A 25,007-nucleotide genomic window follows, 5' to 3' on the forward strand; every position below is an offset into this window, starting at 1 on the left:
ACAGACTTTTAATAAGAATAAAAATCCTGTAATATACAGACATTAAGTACATTTTACTACTGCTACAAGCGAACGTGACTGTTTCACTTAATCCCAGCCCTCTTAACACACCAGAGGTAGGGAAATGATGGGATTTTAGCTGTTTTTGCTCTATGTTACTGTTTTTGTTTTTAAAAAGGAAGTCACTTTTTCAAAAATGATTAGTGTAAAAGACTTGCTTTGGAAGTCTTGTACAAGTTTCTGCACTTTTTTCAAAGAAGGTCTTTGCTGTAACAGAGCGGCAAGTTAAATTCCAGAAAACAGCTGTCAATATTTGTCTCTGGTATTTATTGCTGATTTTCACCCAACGCGTTCTTCTGGCTGCTCCATTTAGAAAGTGACTTTTCTGAAAACATTTCCATTTTGTTGTTTAGGACATGAAGTTGAAACCAGAACAGTGTGCAGGCAGGATAACGGCAGCGTAGATATCGGATGATTTTAAAGTTCTTGCAGTTTGCTTTTCACCAAAACGAAGCTTGTGTCCAATTACTGTACCTCTCACACCGCAGCTCTGCCTGTAAGTCCTGCAGGTATAAAAAGGCACTGGTGAAAAATGCAGAACATTCGGGGCGGGTCCTCCAGTGTCCAGCTGGGAATCAGAGAGGGGCGGTGACTGACAGCGGCCGTGTCCAGTCCGCTCCCTCGGAGACCCCAGGACAGGCCCGGAGCCCGCCTCCTGTGCTAGAGAGTGCTCCTCAGGTCTGCCAGGAGCTCAGTACTGGGGTCTGTGTGCTCCCTGTGTTCTCAGGGGCTGCCTGTTGGGCTGGGTTCACCGTTTCCATTTTGTGTGAAGAGCCTGTTCTGGAGTACTGTCCTGCTCTGAAGCCAGGTGCTTGCGAATCCAGGAGTCCTCACCATGGCTGGACACTTCGGGACCCTCCAGACCCTCGTCCTGCTGCAGGCGGTCTTCCTGACCCTGGCGCAGGTGGTGAGTCTCTCCGTCTTTTCTTTTCCGTCTACCTTGTCCGGATGGGAATGCTCTGAATAATCAGAAATAAACCAAACATGGGGGGTGGTGTTGTTTCCAATAGCCCTGGAAACACCTCTCACTGACCGTCCACTGCAGTGACCATGGGGTCCTGCAGAGTGACCAGTCTGGGCATCGCTGGGGGTGCAGTGCTGCTCTTTACATTTACTGAAATCGGTTATTTGTGCCTCCAGAGTGAAAGGAGACCTGCCAGTGGTTAATAACTTGCTCTTTGTCGGGTAACGAGTGCAGGGCTACTGGTACTGCTGGAAGTGTAAAACTGTCACGTATCACACTGTCCAGCTCTGGAAATATTCTGACTGCGGTGGCAGAGAGCACATCACATGAAAATGCATGGAGGGGAGATTCCTTGAGTGCACACAAATGAAATACCTGGAAAAGCCACAAAACCGTGAGCAGGCAGCCCAAGGAGCTGAAGAGAAGGAGACATTCAGGGATCAGGTTTAAAGTGAGCGGCCCAGGGACGCTGAGCACAAAGCTCTTATTCAGTGTCTGGAGCCGGAGAGCAGCTCTGCACACACACAGGGGAGTCTGTGTGTCCAGCGCTCTTCGCTCCTGACAGGGGCAGCAGCAGGCGAGAGCGTGGGCTGCAGAGACAGAGGGACGGGCAGGCAGGGGCAGACTGTCCCTGGGCTCCAGAGACAGAGGGACGGGCAGGCAGGGGCAGACTGTCCCTGGGCTCCAGAGACAGAGGGACAGGCAGGCAGGGGCAGACTGTCCCTGGGCTCCAGAGACAGAGGGACAGGCAGGCAGGGGCAGGCTGTCCCTGGGCTCTAGTCTCACACACAGACACACGTTTGTGCTCCAGTCTTCATGGGAGTCTTCCGTTGACTCTCAGCCTGCTGTTATTTACTATTCCGCTCAAAGCAAACTGCACACCAGGGTGATAATAGACCCACTTTCAAAAGAGGGCTCCCCACGGTTCAGAAAAATGGTCATTTACGTTGTCGGGGGTATTATCTCTGTGGGAGCATGTTCTGGGGTCCAGACAAATGGACCCTGTCCTTGCGGTGGGGGACGTTTACGAGGAGCACCTCTGACTCCCGCTCGGCTGTGGGCTGGGGTTGCCACAGGTCCACGCTTGATTTTTTTTTCAGGATTGAATTTAATAGGGATTTTTGACAAGGTGGTTATGACTAGTCCTGTGGACACAACGCTGCGCTCTGTGTGTAGACACCCAGACATGCGGCTGTGGACCTCGAGCGGTTTGGGTTTGCTGGTTGTGTTCGTCCTTGACGTGTGCGTGTGCGGTGAGCAGAGGACAAGCGCCCGGGCTCTGCAGCAATGAGGGGTGCTCCGGGCTCAGGCCGCCCAGCTGTGAATCTGGAGCTGCCAGTGGCTCTGTGGAGCCATCACAGGCCTTGCACTGAGATTGAAATAATGAGTTATCAGCGCCCTGCTTTGGCAGGGATTTAGTCTTAATGACCGGCTAGAGTTTCTCAGTTTTAAGCCAGTCTGTCCAAGGTGCTAATCAAGCAGAAAGCTATGTGCTCCAAGATCTCTGGAGTCACACCGGGTGTGGGATTAAATCTGCTTCTCTGCTGACACAGCAACTGAATTTAAACATCATATCTATCGGCTTGGTTTCTTGGCAATCCAGTGTCACACACCCCGCACAACAAGAGAATGCTTTAGAACCTGGCAGGTGCTTATTCTCAATCTCCCTGTGATTCCAGTGCAAAGTTAAAACGTTTCCCTGTGATTTTCACATCGATCAGGGAACATGTGTGATCACTGATATTGCATAAAATCACAGATACTCTTCACTTAGCTCGAACGAGAATCGGCTCTCCACTCCACACAGACCTTCATGCTCCTGCAGAAGATAAACCTTCACAACACTTACAGGAGGAGCAACGTCTAAATCTCTTCATTGGACATTAAATAAAGTGATTAAATCATTACTTAAAAATGCTTTGTTGTAAATGTTGTAGACTGTGAAGAGTAGTAGACTTGCCATAGCTAAAGTAAGACCAGGTTTCTGAATAACTTTCGCTATATTACCGTTATTCTAACCCGGGATTCTGCTCCGTGCTTTATTTCAGAGGGGTCCGCCAGGTGAACAGGGTCCACCCGGCCCCCCAGGCCCCTCAGGAACCCCCGGATCCGATGGCATTGACGTGAGTAAACACAGGCAGGCTGCCTCTCAGAGCCGGACAAAGACGGCCATTGTCCGGCCGGGCTTCCTGAGCGAAACCTCTGAGCCGCAGTACCGCGGTGCCGCCAGCAGAGGGGGCGCTGCCCTGAACTGTTGCCGCACACGAAGAGCTCAGTGAGCTTCGGGAGACGGGACGCCTTTTAACATCCTCGCATGTGCGGCGGGTTACTGATCTGGTCCCGGAGCGGCACGACAGTGTGTGTAACTAGGCATCAGAATCGTATCTTGTCTTTCTTTTATAAATAATGCCTTCGTAGATGGAATAATGGCGCAATGGGTGTTTTCAGATCAGCTTTGCAATCGCGTTTTCCTGCATCAACCACAAAACTGTTTCGCAGATATGCTAATTACTGCCTACAATTCTTAACTAATTTGTTAGATAGAATTTCAAAGCCTCTCTGATGAGTTCAGAAGTCATGCTTCAATCCTGCTTTTAAACAACAACAATAAAAAACTTTATTTTATATAGCTCCTATAAAGGTGGCTTCTCAAAGATAAAAGAACACACAACACATGCACAATGAGAGGAGACAGTAGAGGGGGCAGTGAATACAGAGGAGCAGAGGGGTAAAGAACAGAACAGTTCAGTAAAGGCTCTTCTGAAGAAGAAGGTTTTGAGTCTGGATTTGAAGGAGTTTAGGGAAGGTGACTCTCTGATATCCTTAGGGATAGAGTTCCAGAGCTTTAGAGTTCAGCAGAAGTTTCCATACAATGTAGACGGGCTTGGGAGACAGGAGACCAGAATTAGAAGAGCGAAGGTTGCGAGGTGGGGAGTAGGGCGTTAGTAGCACAGACAGGAACTGAGGTGCCAAGCCAAGTCGACATGAAACTTGACAGGAAGCCAGTGCAAGGGCTCCAGGATAGGAGTGATGTGATCACTTGCTCTGGAACTGGTCAGGATTCTGGCTGCCGAATTGTGGACACACTGGAGTTTGTTCAATGTAGATTTAGATGCCCCAGTGAGTAGAGTGTTTTAGTAGTCAATCTGAGAGAAGACAAATGTGTTGATCAGCCACAGTTAGCTATATCATTGGACGCAGTCTGGTGATATTTCTAGGGTGAAAGAATGATGTTTTGACAATATGTTGCACATGTGGGTGGAATGTCAAGTCTGAATCAAATATCACCCCCAAGTTTTTCAATTTAGACTGAAGCTCAAGTACGGAACCATCCACAGAGAGGGCTACAGCACTGGCTCTACGGAGTTGATGGTGGGGGGTGCCAGTAAGCATGACTTCAGTCTTGTCACAGTTTAGATGAAGGAAATTTGGAGTCATCCATGTTTTTATGTCAGAGATGCAATTAAAGAGAATAGAGACAGCCATATCAGTGTCAGGTCTACTGCTAGGCACTGGTCAATCGGGAAATAGGCTGTGCTATTAACAACTTCAAACCAGCAGAAACAACAGTGAACTTGGAAGACCAGGTGTGTGAACAGCCCCTGTGTTTCCAGACCTGGTCCCGAGGAGCTGGTCCGGCAAACTGTTAATTAGCAAAGTCATCAAAGAGCAGAGCTGGCCTTCAGGTCAGGACTGGGGACCCCTGCTCAAGACCCCGGCTTTATGGGGGGGATGGGTGGAATTCTGGCAACAAAGCTGTGTGGCCTGAAAGAGGGGTGACAGTCAAAGAGGAGTGACCTGGAAAGGGGCGTGGCCCCGGGAGACATGTGACCTTCAGATGGGGGTGTGGCCTCCAGGGGCGTGGTGCCGACAGAGAGAGTGACACCAGCTGTTCGTCTGGATTCTTGCTATCAGAAAAAAAACATTCCCACGCTAACCTCAGGAGGTTACAGTATCATCAACCTCACAGCTTTAACCACCTCCCCACAGAGGGCACGCTGCCTGCACGAGTACACGAGTCTGGACTCTGAAAGGTGTGAACCAGCTCTGACCCAGACCACTGGGCTCCTCCCCTGTGTCAGTGACAACCCTAAACTGAGCCACCATCCAAACTTCATTTCCCTCACCCTTGATTGTCTGCGGCTGTCAAAAAACCGCATCCTTTCAGCCGCAGTTATTTGCGTGTGAAATAGTGACCCTGAAGAGAGGTGGCACTGTCTGAAGATCTAGGGACAGACTGCTGTAAACACACACAATTAGTATTTTCATTCCTGCCTGTTGAGGGTCTTTCTGCCCTCGCTGGTGATAGGCACTCTCTATAGATGAGGGAGGTTAAGGTACATCTGTCACAGGTGTTGAGCTCTTTTAAACTGTTGAAACACCACCAGGCCCAGCAAGAGCTCGGGGTGAAAAAGCCTTGTGAGCCAGTTCTTCAGCTTGCCCTCTGTCCTTCAGTGTCTACTCACCCCTACTGTGCACACAGGCGGGTCAGCTCACTCTTCTGTAGTAATCTAAAAACCGTAAGGAAGTCTCAAACTATATCGATCTCATCCGGGGATCAATGTTCTGATTGTAAATAAGAATGGGTTAGCGTCTCGCACTGCTACACACCACACCACTGGAACAGCCTGCAGGGCTCTGACGTACACTGTCCCACCAGCCCTGCAAACTCACCTCGCTGCTGATGATCCTCCCTGCAGCCACTGTTAACACCCCTCGCTGACCGGGCCCTCGCTGACCGGGCCCTCGCTGACCGGGCCCTCGCTGACCGGGCCCTCACTGACCGTGCTCACGCTGACCGGACCCTCACTGACCAGACCCTCACTGACCGTGCTCACGCTGACCGGACCCTCACTGACCGTGCTCACGCTGACCGGACCCTCACTGACCAGACCCTCACTGACCGTGCTCACGCTGACCGGACCCTCACTGACCGTGCTCACGCTGACCAGACCCTCACTGACCGTGCTCACGCTGACCGGACCCTCACTGACCGGACCCTCACTGATCCCGCTCCTCTCCTGTCTTGCAGGGTGACAAAGGACCTCCTGGCCCGACCGGCCCCGCAGTGAGTATAGTCACAGCTCCGCCTGGACATCCAGACCACACACGGGCCGGCAGCTCTCTCTCTCTCCTGAGGAGGGCGCTACGGGCCTCTTCCTTCTCCCCAGCATTAGGATGGCAAAGTCTGTTCATTGCAAATGTCTGGGAAGTCAGGTGCTGTCCGCCCATGCGCCCCTCCAGACGTGGGTGATCTCTTCACCTCTCCCCGATGTTCTGTGTTGCTTTCAGGGTGCCAAGGGGGAACCGGGCGAGCCGGGCCCTGATGGACCCCCGGGGGAGCCTGGCATTGATGTGAGTCTGGGGTGCTGGGGGGAACGGGAGGGGCATCAGTCATGGAGGGTGCTGTGGATTTTGACCAGTTATCAGCTGGTGATAATCGTAGAAGAACTCAAGGTGGACTGACACTAGTTTCAGAGTTTTAGAGCCAATTAGACTTTGAAGTAACATTCTGGAGGGATTTGTGTGCTGATCTGTCTGTCATTGTTCTGTGGCGCTGGCTTGTGACCGGAGTTTCTCCAGACCCTGCGTGGTCTCTTATACCACTGGGAAGATGAGTAAGGGCAAGAGAAGGACAGAGACGGAGGGGGGGACAGAAGCTGAAGGTCTGGGACACTGCGGAGGAAACCGACGGAAGTTCTGCTTGGACAAGAAAGCAGTAGTCAAAACCAGCTGAGACCTTGACATGAGAAATGCGGACAGGCCGATCCAGTGACCAGGCTGTGTCTGACCACTCTCACTGACCACTCTCTGTGTGGGACTGCTCTTTACAGGGCCTGATTGGAGCCAAAGGAGACAGAGGCCCCGCGGGAAACCCTGGACCTAAGGTACGGACACCCCAGGAGTGCAGTCCCCTTCTTCACCACTCTGCGCTTCGTTATTCAGATGGCCTCATTGTGTCCTCAATTAGCCAAGATGAGGGCTGGCTGGTGTGTGCGAGCCTGCAGCAGGAGCAGGCTGGACCTGTGCTCTGTGTTTATCAGATGCTATAGCAGCTGCTGGAAACCTGTGACTCATTTCTCCTTTTCTCCCACGGTGATCACAGGGACAACCAGGACCCATTGGGAAACCAGGACCCACTGTAAGTATGAGTTAATGAACAGCGAGCAGATGGACCCGCAGGGCCTAGAATAAACTCAGGTTGCCCACTAAGGGAAACAGAAATGAACCCAATGTGGGTACAGCCCTCTACAAGGCGATGTATTACTGACCACCCGACTGTGATCCAGTTAAATGGGTACCAAGGGGTACCTATAGTTTCTTCTCATTAATTGATTTGCTGATGCTTTTATTTAAAGCAACTTACATTTGTATACCGTTTATACCACTAAGTGTCTTACTGAAGCGATCTGAGTACAGTAATTTGCTCAAGGGTTCAACAGCAAGTGGGATTTGAGCCTGCAACCTTTCAGTTACAAGTGCATAGTTGCGATCACTGCTTCACAGTGCCGCCTTATTTATTTGTGTCTGAAAGCGCTGGGAAATGCCACTCTGAAAGATAAGCATTTATGAAGAAATTAAAAAGCTCTGCTCAAAAATAAGACAGCCAAAGAGTTCACATTTCTTCCCAGAGCAGTGTGATCATGCCTGAAAACAGGTGTCTGGATTCCCTTCTTTAAATACCTCATTGTTTAAATTCACTGTGTTGTAAATGTTCAATGCGCATGTGTGTCTGAAGTGCGGTTCAGTGCAAGCCTGTCTGTAAACTGGGCTTCTCCCGGGCCTCTCCACAGGGACCCGGACTGCCCGGCCTGCCTGTGAGTACTGAGAACCTTCCTGGACACCCAGAATCACACCGGACACCCCCAAGGGCTACAGGGTCACATGGTTTCAAGACACCCCTGAATTTCTCCTAGCCTGGGTCGGGCCTGCTGGTTAATTCTGATTAATCTGGCTTGTGCCTTCCATGAGAACTGGGTGCCCTCATTGCCAGAACCCTGCAGCTGTCTATTAAAGTATTAGTTGAATAACGAACCTCCAAGGAGATGTACAGTGCTGTACCAGTGCAGCAGGGCCAGTTACTGCTGGCCAGAGACAGCAATAACACCGGGGCTTTCCTCCAGAGGAGAGGTGCAGGTGAGGAGGTGCTCTTCACACTCGGGCAGGTGTTCAGGGGGAATGGGTGTGAGTCAGGATACAGGTAAGAGTACACCTGTCTGCGTGCAGACCCTAGAGCCCCTGACATCTGTAGCTCAGGGGCGGCTACAGCTGTGGGTGCAGACTGTCATAGAGAAGAGAGTCCTCAGAGTGAGCCCCTTGACACCAGTTAGACACTACTGTGCTTATTCCCCTGCAATGTCCTGCTCTTCGCAATGAGGGGGGCAGAGGCTGTATTCGCGGGCGGTACATCAGGGCTCGTCTCTGTCTTCTTCTTCCTCCAGGGGCCTGCTGGTCCAATCGGACTGCCCGGCGAAATCGGCCTGCAAGGAATCAAGGTGAGAGGAGAGCGCCCCCTGCCTGTGAGATGTTCTGTGCTACTTTAAATGTACAGTAGTTTATCCAGTGCTAAGATAAGATAAGACTTATTTTATTACCACAAGTGCAATAGGCAAAGCCAGCCAGTCCGGGCCCGTGGTACAGGAGACTCCCTGACCTAGTCTGGCAGGTCCTCGAATTGCTCAGCGAATGAACACTCCTTACAAGTCCAGGATGAGCAACAGGCACGATCTGTGCAAAGTGCTTGTGAACATGTAGGACAAGGTAGCAAGTCTGCGTTCCAGCTGAAGTACTAAACTCCTTCAAGTGATCTCACAGACCCTAATTCCCATTAACCCTAGAGCATCCATTGCTAATGTTCACTAATGTGGCCGTTTTCACATTTATCCTGTGTCATTCTTCATTAACAGTGCATCTACTGTGCACTGTGCAACAACCCTTAAACTCAAAACAGAAGATTCTTAGACCCTTATCAGCATACATTTCAGATCAGAACTGATCATTTCAGTAAGCGAGTCCTGGACTAGAGCTAATCAGGTGCTGTGGTGCTTTTACACCACTGACCACTGGCCCGGTCAGTGACAGGTTTGGGGTTACGGCCAGTGACAGGGGCTCCTGGACAGAGAGTTGATGGCCATCTCCTGCTTTCTTACAGGGTCTGCTGGGACCAGCTGGAGCACCAGGGCTGCCTGGTCCCCCAGGAAAACCAGTAAGTTAATAAATTCACAGTCCAGTGACGGTGGGCTGAGGCCCACCTCATGGTGCCCCCATGTTAAAGGTCAAAGGGTGTAGGGGCGCTGTCCCTTTGTCAAAGCTTTGAGCACCATCCTTGACTGGTACAGGCTGTGCATTGAGTATAATCTAGAAGAGCACTAATAATAATAATAATAATAATTATATAAGTTTTGCAAAGATCAAAGTGCTGTACAGTAGTGGACATATAAAAGTAAAACTCACACAGAAAATCAACCCAGGCAAGTTCTGTATGTCAATACTCACAGACTCACAGGGTGAAAGACGACGCCCTTGTGTTGCTCCCAACATGGGCTTCAGATGACAACACAGGGTTAACTGTAGCACCAAGGGTCCTAACAGCACAGCTAGTAAACAGCAAACTATTGAATCAGGGCTTCCTCAGGGAGAAGCTGACACTGAAATCTTTCCTTGGCACATATAAGAGTTGAATCCAGGACATCAGCGAGCCCTGGACGTCTCAGTGAGTCACATCTATGTCATTGCTCCTCTCCTCTCCTTCTGCACAGGGACCTCCGGGAAAATTCACTGGAGAAGAGGGCAGTGCTGACTTCCAGGTGAGACACCCCTGTCTGGGCCAGCCCTCTGGTGGTTCTCTGGGCTGCAGGCTTTTCCCCTTTGGGCCTGGGGCTGTTAACAGTGCCCTGGGGAGGCTGTACTGTTACCACTTGTCAGGGGTAACACAAACCTCAACTATATTCATTTCAGGTCAACACAGCTCTTTGGCGCAATGCTCTGCTGGATAATTTAATTGCGTATCAAATAATGTAATAATCGGAAAATTCTGTAATCGACCCCCTGAGCCCCAGCCGACACGTCAAGCTGCGCAGGATTCTGGAAAAAGCCAGGCTGAAGTCGCCTGAGCCGAGCCCCAGCCTGACAGCTGCAGCCGCTGAGCATGGAGACCAAGGCGAACAGCGAGCTCTCCAGGCCCTTCACCGCTCATCGGCTCTGTCTTCCTGCCCAAGGAAGAAGGGTGTCAGAACTCCCACCCCACGAAAACAAAGTGGGAGGCCGGCAGAGTTTCTCAGAATCAGTTTCGATTCATTTAATAAAGTCTTTCTCCTTTTCACAGTGTCCAACCAACTGTCCTGCAGGAGCAAAGGGCCCTCAGGGACTCCAGGGGGTGAAGGTGGGTTTGCCTTTTTGTTGCTTTTTTCTCTTTTATAATTTAGAAAACAAGAAAAGGAAAAAAAACAGTGGGCCTGTGGTCTTTTCTTCGAGAATTATGTTTCTGTTTCTGTCTGGCTTGATGAGCGCTCCACGGTCACCAGTCTGCTCTCAACACGAGTGAATGGTTTCTGACTGTCTTGCTCCTCCTCCACACAGGGGCACAAGGGGCGGCCCGGCGTCCTCGGTGAGCCAGGAAGCATGGGCAAGACGGTACGTGAGGGAATAACCCTGCCTCTGCAAGTCTGCTGCCCCCTGCTGGCCGGCAGGCAGCTGTGCACATCACACGAACTGCGCTTACAGTACATTAGCCTGTGCAGCCCTCCCTCCCCCACTCAACCACTCGGCTGCTACTCCAGCCGAAGCCTTCTCCCTGACACGACCTCATCTTAGCCCAGCAGAACAGTCACCTCTTGCACAGCAGGTACCTGCTACCCTGAGGGCCACGTGGGGTTCTGGGTACCCATAGTGCATGGCCACCATGACCATGGCAACAACAGAGTACTGCAGGAAGTGGAAGGCGGCTGGAGACAGAGGTGCACTGTGCACCCTGTTCACACCCAGTTTACGCCTCAGGGAGCACCTTTTGCTCATCTTTGCAAACAGAATCTTATCAGAAACAACACCAGACACTAATCCTCATCCTTGCTGTGATAACACACAGCCAGCAGATAGAGTGAAGCTCAGAAAGGAAATACAGACCAGGGAAGGTGATTCATTGCGAAGAATTCTGGACATTGAGCTGCCTTGGCAACGCACAGCCAGCTGCACACGGGCCACGTTGGTGTCTGTCTGCTCATTACTGGACATGGCATGTTGACATGAATGGATTATAGTTAATTAGTCCCCTCCTGTGGGTAACTGGCACTAATTAGCGTGTGATTTGTCAGCCTTGGCTATAGTGGAATAATTTTAACCCGATGAGGCAGGGCTGCAGCATGACAGGGAACAGTCAGCTACTCTGTCCAACATAATTAGACTTAATAAGAACAGGCCAAAGCAATAGGTGTGATTCGATAGGAAGGCACTATGCATAATGGTCCTTAGGAGTTTCTAACAGCGACTGCATTCGGATTAGTCTGCACTAAATCAGAAGGATAAGGTTCCTTCAGCCATCCTTTGGAAAGGTGAACCACGAAGTTACACTGATGGTCACGCTAAAGAGAGTTGGTCCAGCTCTCCGCTGTACCTGAAGCTCCTGAGCAGCTCTGTTGCGATGATGAAGATGTCATGAAAGCACAGTACAGGTTACAAGAGAGATGTGCCCATTCAGTCCATGAAACTTGTTTGGTTCCTATTAGGTTATCAATCCAAGGATCACATCTGTCTATTTCTTGAAGGACAACAGACCCTCTGCTTCAGCTTGGTCCACTATCCCATGATCCTCTGTGTAAAGACCTGCCTCCTTAGTGGGGCCGTGTTGGTCTTGGTCTTCATCTGGTATAAGGACAGTGTTGATACACACTGATAAGACATTACACAGCCCGGACAATCTCCAAAACCCATGATCACATAACAGCATGAGAGCTCATCGGTTTCAGGACACTGATTCAGTCACAGAGTTAAACTGAGCTTGTTTAAAAACCCAGCGTCTTAGTCCCCAGAATGAACGTTGGCGTGGATATTTCTCTGTGTTCAAGACAGGTGCTCTGCAGAGCCAGTGTACAGGTACGGCATGTGCATCAGCAGGAAGTGGACACTGCTGGTGTTGCCACTGAGCTGTAGGAAACAGGTTCCGTGTCTGCAATAGAGCATCACGCAGGCATGAGACTCCCACACTAGGAACGGACAGTGGGAGGGCTGTCACTACGAGAGGGACACTACTGGACACAGAGAAACACACTTGTGCACTGCGCCACTCCAACTGTCCTGTGGGGGAGGTCTTTCTCTGGTAGGGCCACCCGTGGTGTCAACAGGGCGCCAGCCTCCTTGCGTGTCTCCTGACTCCTGTCCCTCTGTCCCTCTGTTCCTCGCAGGGTTCCGGGGGAGAAGCTGGAATCTCGGGGGAGCAGGGAATCCCAGGCCCTCCAGTAACGTATTTATTTCTGCTCCACTTGTCTCTCCTGTATTTCTCAGTGCTGCAATGATTTCTTTTGCAATGTCTTGACGTGTAAGTCAGTCTTCTGACTCTCGCTCTCTGGATTTCGAAAGGGCCCGCGGGGGGTGAGAGGCTACCCAGGGATGGTTGGTCCCAAAGGAGAAGCGGTAAGTATCCCTGACAGTCAGTGAAACACGGAGAGCACAGCTCAGCCGTCTGTAGGACCCATCCTGTAGCAGAGGGTTCAGTTCCCTCACAGCAGGGTCTACACTTCCCCTATAGCAGAGGGTACAGTCTTCTTATAGCAGGCTCTACACATCCCCTATAGCAGAGGGTACAGTCTCCTTACAGCAGGTTCTACACATCCCCTATAGCAGAGGGTACATCTCCTTATAGCAGGCTCTACACATCCCCTATAGCAGAGGGTACAGTCTCCTCATAGCAGGTTCTACACTTCCCCTATAGCAGAGGGTACATCTCCTTATAGAAGGTTCTACACTTCCCCTATAGCAGAGGGTACATCTCCTTATAGCAGGTTCTACACATCCCCTATAGCAGAGGGTACAGTCTCCTTATAGCAGGGTCTACACTTCCCCTATAGCAGAAGAGATGTGATAAAACTTGAAGGCTTCATCTCTGTTACTTTAGTTTCTAAATGATCAAGCGAGAAATGTTCTGTCTTAGTCTCCACCAGCTGATATTCACCAAGGCAAATCTGCTTTCATTGCCTCTGAAATCTAAAACTGAAGGGAAAGCTAAGATGCAAGAGTTCTCAGCACATAAAAGTAATTTCATTTATTTGATGAATTCATTAATTTCAATTAAGTTAATGCACTGATTTCAGGGCTTCAGTGGATGGTGACAGCCTTCAGGAAACAGGCATGCTATCCATGATGCCATATGTGGGAAACACTTTGTAAATGTCATCTGAGCCCAACGATGCAGACTGAAGGGATGGAGAGGCAACCCCCCCAGTCACAGTCCAGTGTGCTGCTGTCCCCCCCAGTCACAGTCCAGCGTGCTGCTGTCCCCCCCAGTCACAGTCCAGTGTGTGCCGAGTGGCTGTGGACAGTCAGGGTCCAGTGTGCGGCGTGGCTGTGGACAGTCAGGGTCCAGTGTGCGGCGTGGCTGTGGACAGTCAGGGTCCAGTGTGCCGAGTGGCTGTGCTGGGATTAGAGCTGGATGCAGACAGGTCTCACAGACACAATCTCTTGGCTTTGCCAGGGTCCTCGTGGATACAAAGGCATGCCAGGACCTGTCGGGCACCCGGGACCCCCTGTAAGTACCAGTCTCCACCTCTCCACTTCCCTGTCCTTCCATCTTCCGTCTTCCGTCTCTGAGCGTCCTGTATGTCTTGCTCCTGCAGGGCGAGGAGGGACCCCAGGGCCCCCCTGGCAACGCCGGGGAGAAAGGAGATGTGGTGAGTCCCCCGTTTCGTCTCGGAGCCCCTCCGGGCCCAATATACAGCATTGTAGGCTTCATGGATCTGACATGGTGGGCACAAGGACTCCAGTGATCTTTAGAATACAACACTGGCTGGAGATCACGCAGCAGCCACGATTCCTCTCGCTGCCCCCTAGTGGCCAGTACATAGAATAGCATGTACAATACAATGAAACTTCCTGAAACATCCCGCAGATACAATAGCGATACATTCTTTTGGGTGGGCAGCTGCGTCAGCATGCGTAGGCTGCAAAGGAACAAGTAAAGGTTTATTCCTGCTGAAAAGAGAAGAAAGGAAACACGACGTTTCGACACCGAAGAAGACTCCACAGCCGAAACGTTGTTTCCTTTCTTCTCTTTTCAGCACAGAACAAACCTTTTCTTGTTCCTTTGCTATAAAATCTTAACTTACGCCGACTGAAAAAAATAGGGACCTTTGTTTGCATACGATATTCTGATAACAAATAATACTGATTGGAGGATTCTCACTTACAGCCTGCAATTCCTAACAAAACATGCCCATTACTGCAAAACATTACCAATAAACTGATAGACAGTATAGTAATACCATTGCGACTGGTCACAAGAGCTCCAATAATTAAACTCCTGAGTTTCTTGACCGGGGGGGCAAGTATTGGGAACGTTGCTGATGTGGGGTTCAGCTGTCTGCCTCTTTAGACTGGCGAGCCCGTCCTTACCCATCATGCCCTTGGGTTTCCTCCCTTTCTTACCCATCATGCCCTTGGGCTTTCTCTGTTCTAGGGGGGGCGTGGCATCCAGGGCCCACAGGGCGGCGTGGGACCGAAAGGGGAGAACGTGAGTGAACGAGTCTCTGGCGCGCTGAACTGTCTTTCTGACGATGTGCAGAAGGTTTGCATGTTCTTAGTCCCCTGTGTGGTGTTTCAGGGTCTTCCTGGCATCGACGGGAAGGACGGTACCCCTGGCATTCCTGGCATGAAGGTAAGGGCTGGGATTTATTCCCGTATCCAAACTGAGCGGAGCTCGTGCACAGGGCTTCAGGCCGCCCTTTCTGATCCCAGCTTGTGTCCAGTGTCGTCTGTGTGACACCAGGACCGAGGGGTCGGGCATCACGTCGGAAACGCTGCGCTTAGTGAGTTAGGGTTTGTTTTACTGGGGGGCTGAGGGAGTGCTGACGTGCCCACAATAGCAATGTTACTGCTAGCGTACTGCTGTTGTCATTTTGCTTGATCCTGTTTCCATGGCTGTTCAACATAACACAAGGGCCAGGGGGGAACATAACTTCACTGATTTAACAAGCACCATCGTGCAGAGTTCAGGCTACTGGCAATCAGTCTCTTTGTATTTATAAATTATTAAACCACACGTCTCAGCAGGCCATGTGTATCGACCAGTTCTAACAATGCATCAGGCATAGCTGAAATCGACCGGGCAGCTCCAGGCCAGGCAGATGTTGACAGATGCTGTCCGAGAGGGGCTGGGTGTCTGTGGGCGGCTGATTCAGTCGCCGTGGTCACCGGTGGCAGCAGCTGGAGAGGAAGAGTGTGAGGAAAGGCTAGGTGCTCCTGCTCATGGTGTCTTTATCATCTGTTTTAAAGTGAGTTTTCCTGCAGATACAGCCACTGACCTCTCCACCATCCCTCTTGTTTCTATAGGGCGCTCCTGGGCAGCCGGGGATGCCTGGACCTCCAGGCCACCAGGGGACGCCAGTGAGTACCTCTAAGTCACATGTGTACCGTTGCGCTGGTATGTGACCTTCTGATTTCAGCCTCTTCTGGCTTTCTCAGTCCCGTGCTCCAGAGCTGTGTGTGCATGTGTGACTCCTGCCACCTGTGGTCTGGGAAGCGGTGTGGGTGTGGGGAGTCAGTGGGGGCCCCCACCTCACCCCGCCAGGGTCGTCCTGTCTGACTCTTGTGCTGGTCTCTCTAGGGTTTGCCTGGGAGCCCTGGTACCAAGGGTGGAGCAGGATCAAAGGTATGTGCGAGCCTCACCTGTACAGTACATGTCACAGTTCGTGGCAATATTCTCAGTTTCATACACACAGCTGCACTCGCTGCCATCTGAATGCGCCGCAGCTGGTCAGTTTGTACTGAACCCAACCTGCAAGGGCAGCTGTGGCAACGAGGACACTGCCCGCTGTGATGAAGCTGCTCTCTGGTCTCTCTCTGCAGGGCGATACCGGGCCCCGGGGGCTGCTCGGCTCGGCAGGACCCAGTGGACCCCAGGTCTGTGTGTGAAAGCACCGTCATCCTTGATTCAGCCCTCAGCCACACTGCACTGTCGCAAGAGTATAGCTAAGGCATAAGGCACAGTGACGTTTCGATAGAACAGCCCTCAGGTGTCATTACTGTTCCTGTATTACAGGGACAGACAATGGTTTGAGATGAGAAATAGCCCAACAGAGTTTAGCATCTGTGAACTGCGATCATGTTGATCACAGAATGTCCTGTGTTGAAATCATTTGCTTGTAACACTGTTATAATGAAGACGTGTGTTAACACTACTGCAGCTATGGAGTCATAGTGCAGGAATGTTCTCTAATAATAATAGAAATGTCTTTTTAATAATGCTGATGTGCTGTAGACCTTCTGATGCATGTGTTGTCAATTTAACTTGAATGCCTCGGCCTTTTTATAATGATTCCTTTTGGGGAATATTTTTAAACATTGAGCGTGAAAGGAGATGTAGAGGTTTTACAGTTTTTATTGTCGATACAGATTTAGAAAGTGAGAGACTCTTTGCACGTGCCGGGGGGCTGTTCTGTGTCCTGGGCTGGTAAGTGTCTTTGTGCTGATCCAATGATCCAAACCCATCTGACTGGTTCTGTTCTCCCTCTCCCCCAGGGAGAGCCAGGACCCCCAGGAGAAGCTGGGATGCCAGGAGTCCCTGGTCTGAAGGTAAGAAACACAGTTCCGAAGTATCCCGGGAATCTGGGACCGCTGCCTGCCTATCTGACTGACTGCCTGACCCTCTGCCTGCTTCTCCTACAGGGGGACAGAGGTCAGAGGGGCCCAGTTGGACCACCAGGACTCCCTGGAGTGGCTGTGAGTATTTCCACTATGAGTGGAATTCCTGCTGTGCTGTTAAACCAGACTCACTTGTACTCCCTGACAGAGCAGTACATTAGACGAGCACTGTTACAAATATATGCAACATCTCTACAATGGGACATAATTACACTGCTTATTACTTTGGTAGTTGCACAGACCTGATTGTGGCTGTAGTCAAATTGTTTTTTTTTTACTGAATATGAATTTCAAATTCAAGTCTCAAAAGAAACCGTGAAGCTGTCTGAGGCTCGAATGTCAGAGAGAAGCCGGGCTGACTGTGAACCTTGAGGCCCACAGAGCAAAATAAACAGAGCTGGGAACGACAGTGGGCAGTCACCGTGTGTGAGCTGGTCACCTTGCGCGGGACTGGTTAGCTCCAGCTCCTGCAGACCCCCGTGTTTCTCTCTGGGGGGAGCGCTGGCCTGGCTGCTTGTGTGATGGAGCCCCCAGCCGCAGTGTCTGGCGAGGGGAAGTCTGCTGCGAGGTCCGGAGCGCTGCCGGCGTGTCCAAGAGAGAAACCCAAGAACTTCAAGTCCAGCTCTCTCGCCGAGAGGAAGCCGGTGATGGAATTCCACAGATCCGGAAACGCCCAGCTGGGGCGGCACGTTCCGGACGTCTTCGTCTTCCAGCTGTGAGGGGCACCAGTGCGGAGAGGGAAGGGAGAGGTCCTGCGGCAGCCCGGTGCTGGAAAGAAGGATTTCTCCTGCCTGCAGACTCGGCGCGGCCTCTCTGATGATCGAGAGCGGAGCCTGATCCGGGACGAGGACAGGACAGGGATGGGAGTGGACACTTTGACTGGACTGCAGGAGCAGAGTCTCAGGAAGGTTGCTTTAGGGGGCAACGAGAGTACATGAACAGAGAAACACGAACCGGACTGCTGAGGGCACAAGCGGAAACTACAGAGAAGTGCGTTTAACACCAAGAACAGCAGGCGCGGCTTTACACAGAGGGTGGTGGGGGTCTGGAGCAAACTCTCCAGCCATGCTGTTGATGGTTGAAAGGTCAATGAACTTTCTCTTTCTCCTCAGGGAATAAAGGGCGAGCGCGGGCCGGTGGGAGTTCCTGGACCGCAGGGAATTCCTGGGGTGAAGGGAGATAAGGTGGGTGACGTGTCCTGGAGTCAAAGGGGGAGTAAGTGGGCTGGGGAGCAGCCTGCTGTGTCCGCTGATGAGTGTTGTAGTGAAGTTAGGAACGGGGCTGGAGGGTTTAAGTGAAAAGTCCAGACAGCGGCCCAGGAGCAGAGCGTCAGCAGGACTGGAGCTCCACACCCACCCCAGACCTGGCACCGCAGGGGGGAGGCTGGCAGCCGAGTCTCCAGGGCCTGATGTCATCAGGTGCTTATTGGACCTGAGTCTTCAGCTATTAAACTATTTCTCATTTATTCAGCTGACACGTCTATCCAAAGGAACTTATATTTGCACCTGTTTATCCAGCTGGGTATTTTGCTTGAACAGGTGAGCTGCAGGGCTCCGCTCAGGGGAACACCTGGGAGCTGAATCCACACTGTTCCAGTTACAGGTCCAGACCCCTCACCTCTGCCTCATGTGAACGCCTCAATAACTCCTGCTTCACTCTCCACAGTGTAGTATGTTCCGACAGGGAATCAGTTTTTATTGGGGGTTTTCAAGATTTTCAGAGCTGGGAATAACGAAGTATACTGCCACTCCTCTCCACCAGGTGTCACTCAAACCCCACTCCTCCCTGCCAGACTGTTCAGGGCACTGAAGTGTTGCCTCTCTGGACTACAGTTATGTTTTGGTTACAGTATGGACTGGAGAACATGTGTGGAGAAATACATGTGCATTTATTTCTGAAGTGTGGCTTGTGAGTTTAGCATTAAAATTACTGACCCCTTCGGTATTATATCATTCAAAAACTGAATATAATAGCTCAATATGGTCGGTAACACTGTCCTCTCCACTAAGCAAAATCATATAGCCGTATATTGCCACAAACAAAATTAGGGGAACTTCAGAAAGTGTTTCCTATTCAAGAGATCCAAGAGTAATATGAATATTTTCCAGTCCTCCTACTAGTTTCTTTCATTTCCAAGTGCCCATCTGTTCTCTGGCTCCTGATCTCATATTTGCATCTAAGACTAACAGCGAACGAGCGCGCAGTGTGACGAATGTAATAGCAAGCTGCAGCCACACGATGGCGACACTCTCCTAGCATTCAGACCTGCTGTACATCTGTTGCCTGCACAAGAACAGCCACACTCCTGAAAGCTCTCCCTTGGGATTGACACACCCACGTCAATTCATTCTGCAGGAGTCAGACAGAATGCCTGTCTTTTTCCTTTGATAACAAGCACCTCTTACTGTGCCTGCGATATAAATATCCCCGGAGCCTATTCTAGTGATATCCTATAGCTCTCCAGAGGTTTCACTAAAGTGGGAGGTTCTTATACAGATGTATTTTTAGGCTGGTTTAAACATGATCTTGCTACACTTAAGATCAGTGTCATGTAGAGGAATAACACCTTTTCAAATCAGTGACGTATCTATGGTTTGTAAATAGTGTGAATATTTCTTTTCTAACTTGCTTGTATTTCAGATGGTTTTCTTGCAGCATCCAGTGTGTCTCACTGTTACACACTGTGTAAAGTTGTTAGGATGATTATTAAATAGAAACTGATTGCTCTGTGGCGTGCAGTTGTTTTTGAGAATGAAGGAAACAGACTGGTGGAAACACTTTCGGAATCTGTTTGTTGTTTTTTTGCAGGGATTCCAAGGAAAAGTGGGTCCCAAGGGAGATCTTGTAAGTACAATGGGACTTTTTCCAGCTCCCTGCAGTGAAGCAGATTCACAGCAGTATAAAGTCATCACCAGTCACACCAGTATCCACACTGTCCTGCGATTGTGATTGTCAGACTCACACCAGTCACACCAATATCCACACCTTCCTGCGATTGTGATTGTCAGACTCACACCAGTCACACCAGTATCCACACTGTCCTGCGGTTGTGATTGTCAGACTCACACCAGCCACACCAGTATCCACACTGTCCTGCGATTGTGATTGTCAGACTCACACCAGTCACACCAATATCCACACTGTCCTGCGGTTGTGATTGTCAGACTCACACCAGTCACACCAGTATCCACACTGTCCTGCGGTTGTGATTGTCAGACTCAGACAACAGCAGTCTAGCTACAGAAAGAATTCTTTTAAAAACACACAGTTCCAGTCCTAGTCACTGCAGTGGACCCCAGTTTTTGCCTTCCGGTGCAGCTCTGCTCTGTGCCCGTCTGACTGTGGGCGTCTCTCTTACAGGGGGACCCTGGTGTGGAGGGTCTGGCCGGAGAGAAGGGGGAGAAGGTGAGACGATTTTTTCACAGACAACTTCTGGCCCTGTCCTCTTTCACCTCGGGGATCACGGTCGTTAACAAACCTGTCTTCTCTGCCCACAGGGGCTGTCTGGAGAGCCAGGACCTAAAGGCCAGGTGAGTACATCCCCTTTCCTTCCTCTTGGAGCAGGGAATCAGTGACCCCTGACCTTAGACAACACCACTGTCTGTCCAGCAAGGCAAGACCCCAGTTTGTCCTGCGCTGAGGGACCCACACGTGTCAAATCGCCTGAACTGCACTTGACTTGCTTTCCAGCAGACGAGACCTCTTATTGGCGAGAAGCTCCATTTGAAAAGCCCCAGTGGTCACGTTCCCGCTCCGGTCGTGCTGACCCTCTCCGGACGCTGTGCTTGAGGGACGGGGCTGAGGGCTCCTGGTCCCGGGAGCGCTCGGGGGAGTCGGGCCTGCGGATCTCCTTGGCCTCTCTCTCGCGGCGGCAGGCAGCGTGAGCTCGCAGACTCACTGTGAAAACGGGCCGGAGTGGAAGTTCGCTGACTCCTGCCTTCCTGTCTCTTCCCACAGCAAGGCGTCCGGGGAGATCCCGGGAACAACGGGCCGACGGGTGACCCCGGGAAGCCGGGTGAGCAGGGCCCCCAAGGACTGTCCGGCCCCAGGGGGCTCCACGGCGAGAGAGGGGTGCCGGGAATGCCTGGCCGACCCGGCGCGGCTGTGAGTGCCACACGACTCCGCGGGGTGCTGTCTGAGCCGCTAGAGCACAGAACCCCATTAAAACCAGCGCCTCATGAGCAGGAGTGTGTTTCTGTAGTGAGAATGTAGGAGCTCTGCAGCGGGAACTTCTCCCTAGCAAGTGCCTTCTGTAAAAGGAGATGGGCAGCGAGGCTTGAGAAGAGAACGTACTGCACCAGCAGCTCTGCCCTCTTCTGCACGCCTGCGCACTGGTGGTCTCCCCTGCGTTGGGCACAGACACTGACCAGCCCTGTCTCTCCTCTCCCCCCCCACCAGGGCAGAGATGCCTCTGACCAGCACATCATTGAAGTGGTGCTCAAGATGCTGCAAGGTGAGAACGACAACAAATAAATCCTTCGCTCTTTCCCGTGTTCCGGAATAGTCCTGCCCCTGCTCCGGGGGGAATGGTATGATTGAGAAGTTTCTCTGGCGCGTCGGGAGAGTCTGTGCCGGCTGGCTGGAGCAGCAGTGTGTCTCTTGGTGACTCCTGGCCACTCACAGGTCTCTGCCCTGGAGCTGAGAGAGGCGGACCAACCCCAGCTCTCCCCCATCAGCACCCTGAGACCTGGGGGGTCTGGATCACGCCCCCAGGCCTCAGCTAGCATCTTAGAGTTTCTGAAAGGCCAGTGACCTGCATCATTTTTGCTCTGGAAATGTTAGAAATGTCTAATTGAGCGTAGGTCTGCCAACTCCACTCCTTTGGGGCTATAATTACCTTACTGGACTGATTAATAGTGTGCCCCCCACTTGTCTGAAAGTAGTTGGGCGTATTTGAAGTTACAGGTGATGGGTGACTCAGGCCACCTGGCTGGCTGACCTCAACTGCCTCCGACTGCCTCAGACTGCCTCCGACTGGCCCCGACTGACCCCGACTGCCTGTGTGTTCACAGAGCGGCTGGCAGCAGTGGCGGTGAGCGCGAAGAGAGCCGCTCTGGGTGGGGCAGGAGTCATGGGCCCCCCAGGACCCCCAGGACCCCCTGGAGCACCGGGGCCACAAGGGCCCCACGGACACACAGGGCCCAGAGGAATCCCTGGCATCATCGGCGCCCCTGGGCAGATTGGCAACACGGGGTACAAAGGTAGGGCAAGCGCCCGAGAACTGCCCTGAGGCTCCCCCAGGGCTGCCCGCTGCGACTCCAGTTTCCCAGCAGCGCTCGGGGCCACAGGATGTAAGACAGGCCCTGCTGCACGTTCGAAAGGCAGGCCCCAGGCCTGTGTCCCACAGTGCCCCTGCCCGCCAGCGGCAGGAAGAAGTCTCGCTCAGATCCCGCGATCGGACGCTTACGAGCTGTGGCCTGCAGCAGCCTCCGCGGGTCGCTACCCCTCCCTCACCTCCTCTTTCTCTCCCCCTGACAGGCAAGAAGGGTCTGAAAGGCGAGCGAGGGGATCCCGGCCGGCCCCACCCAGGCCCGCCCGGGCCGCCAGGAATCCCAGGTGAGAGCCGAGCCGCAGCCCGCGAGCGTGAGCTTAACCAGTCCGATGGCTCTGGTTAGAACATACTTCGTGTTCGGCCCAGTGGTTCTGAGGGTCGGGGTGTTGAGACTCGCTGTCCTGGGTCACCTGAAGTAACTTTCAGAAGGCGGGGGCTCGCCGTCCCTCGGCCTGTTGTGTGGTCACTCCGGGCTGCGGTCAGTGTGACCGTGTCCGTGGGGGGACTCCTTGCTTCGGGGTTCCCTCACGCTCTCCTCTCCTCCCGTGCAGGCCCCCCCGGGATCGACGGCTTCGGCCGGGACGGGAAAGCGGGTGAGCCGGGCCCCCAGGGCACGCTGGGGGAGGGGGGACGCCCCGGCCCCCCGGGGCCGCAGGGTCTCCCGGGCTTCTGCGAGGCGGCGGCGTGCCTGGCGGCCTCCGCGTACACGTCCGCGCGGCTGTCGGAGGCCGGCGCGGTCAAGGGCCCGTCCCAGTGAGCGTGGCGCCCCCACTGCCCCTCCCGCCACAGGAAACAACTGGAGAGACCCCCCCCACGGCCTGAGGGAGCTCAGGAGACCACCTCCCAGTGACAGAGACACAGACACCCGCCCTGCCCAGCGCCCTCTGGGAGTGTATTCAACATCGGCGGAAATTAACCAATTAAATAAAAACCTAGAGAAGGAAATCTGAAGACTTCTGTCAGATTTCAGTGTTCATGACCTCACACTCCTGTCTTCCTCTCTGTCCTGACTTCTCAGCGCTGTGTGTGTACGATGCAAGGCCCCTTTTGAATTGTCGTCTGATTACAAAAAAAAATCACCTTTCTGCTTCTTCAGGCCACTTGACAACATCACCTCTCTGTCCAGTCAGCGTTGCCACAACTCAGTGCTGTAAATCTTTGTAAATGTGTTAATTTTATATTAATATGGGGTTTTCAATGCAAAAAAAAATAAACAAGAACCCAGTGTTAATGAACTTAATCAGCATGCTTTTTCTTAACAAAATCTCACAGGATGCTCAAATTTAACAAATTTTAAAATGAAGCGTGTGAAGAATGCCGAGTCATTGTCTAAAGCTGAATCTGCAGTGCACAGGAACATGTGTGATTGAAAGAATAAAAAGAAACAAAAAAAAACTGATTAGCTTCATTAACAGAATTTATTTATTGTGTATGATGATGTGTTCCACTGTAAAGACTTAGGTTTTTCATTGTTTCAGCACGACCCATCAATAAAGAGGAACGTTTTGTAAAAGTCAATGTTCTGCTGTATCCTGTGCGAATTAGAGAAGAGGCTTCTGGTTCCAGAAGGACTTGCTTCCACACCTCTTCCTGTCGCGGTGCTCAGAGCGCGTTGGAGGCCATTACTGACAGCTCTCAGCAGGGTTTCACAACGGGAAACCACAGCCACAGCGCCTGCTGCTCCCCAAGGGATTGTTGGCAAATTATTTCAGAGCCACATGGGCTCTGTAGAGGTTAGCGGACAGAGAGAGGGTGAGTTTGCTGGGATTGGTTAGTGTGTGCAGTGGCTTGACAATCGGCGCAGGCTCTTCTCAGACTGGCCCGAGGTTCTGTCTCTAAAGTCAAATTGCAGGAGGTTGTATTTGTTTTTTTTTTCTTTTCCTGTCGGCAAATGACCCAGAACAACCAGCAGACAGATGCAGCACCTACTGAATGAAAACAGGATTTAAAAAAAACTGACTAGATGGGTACAGTATGTTGTCCTGAACCGAAAGTTTGTAAGGAATCGCTTTGAACAAACAGACCTCATCAGCGTTTAGATTCAGACAGGTGTGTTGGACTGTTTTTCTCTCAACCTGAGCTCACAGTTACTGCTGGTCTCATCAGCCACAACACATCTGACCTGCCCTGAGGTGCTTTATAGGAAACTGTCCCTGCAACAAAGGGTTTTAAATCAACTGGAAAATACTTTAACGAAAGACGTACAGATGTCTCAGAACATCAGAGGAAGAACAGAACACAAAAACTTGAATGTTCATTTCAGACTGGGAGACAAATCATGATCAAACTCAAACCAGCAACTCATCGGCCACTGAGCCTGCGAGGGGTCAGTGTAGTCTGTGTGCCGGCAGCGAAGGAGCGAGACGATTGTGCTTCTACATCTCCGTGTAGAACCAAATCATGTTGCTGTAAAGCCTCTTCACGTGTATGGAGACCACAATGAGGACCGCAACCGAGGAAGACTCCACAGTGCAGAACCCACCTGAGGAAGACTCCACAATGATGGACACACCTGAGGAAGACTCCACACTGCAGGACACACCTGAGGAAGACTCCACAATGAGGACCGCAACTGAGGAAGACTCCACACTGCAGGACACACCTAAGGAAGACCCCTCAATGATGGACACACCTGAGGAAGACTCCACAATGAGGACTGCAACTGAGGAAGACTCCTCAATGATGGACACACCTGAGAAAGACTCCACACTGCAGGACACACCTGAGGAAGACTGCACACTGCAGGACACACCTGAGGAAGACTGCACACTGCAGGACACACCTGAGGAGGAGTCTGCAGCAGAGATGTTGCATTTTTCCTCTCTTTTTCCAGGTGAAACTGAGCTCTACATGTTACAGCTCTTC

General features: G+C 51.7%; 1 protein-coding gene across 1 annotated transcript; it reads left to right on the forward strand.

Annotated features, from left to right (window-relative positions):
* The first annotated feature begins 487 nt into the window (after positions 1–487).
* col9a2 (procollagen, type IX, alpha 2) lies at positions 488–23,660 on the forward strand. Its single transcript, XM_015348476.2, has 32 exons — positions 488–967; positions 3,073–3,147; positions 6,057–6,092; positions 6,317–6,379; positions 6,859–6,912; positions 7,131–7,166; positions 7,819–7,842; positions 8,467–8,520; positions 9,177–9,230; positions 9,784–9,831; positions 10,350–10,406; positions 10,604–10,657; positions 12,421–12,474; positions 12,596–12,649; positions 13,707–13,760; positions 13,849–13,902; positions 14,688–14,741; positions 14,832–14,885; positions 15,560–15,613; positions 15,834–15,878; positions 16,076–16,129; positions 16,748–16,801; positions 16,895–16,948; positions 17,983–18,054; positions 19,679–19,714; positions 20,231–20,275; positions 20,368–20,400; positions 20,828–20,974; positions 21,269–21,323; positions 21,883–22,071; positions 22,349–22,426; positions 22,694–23,660. The coding sequence occupies exons 1-32, from the start codon at positions 896–898 to the stop codon at positions 22,897–22,899; spliced, it is 2,073 nt and encodes a 690-aa protein (XP_015203962.1). The 5' UTR covers positions 488–895; the 3' UTR covers positions 22,900–23,660.
* The last annotated feature ends 1,347 nt before the right edge of the window (positions 23,661–25,007 follow it).

Source organism: Lepisosteus oculatus, chromosome 11 (assembly GCF_040954835.1).
Source record: "Lepisosteus oculatus isolate fLepOcu1 chromosome 11, fLepOcu1.hap2, whole genome shotgun sequence".
NCBI lineage: Eukaryota > Metazoa > Chordata > Actinopteri > Semionotiformes > Lepisosteidae > Lepisosteus > Lepisosteus oculatus.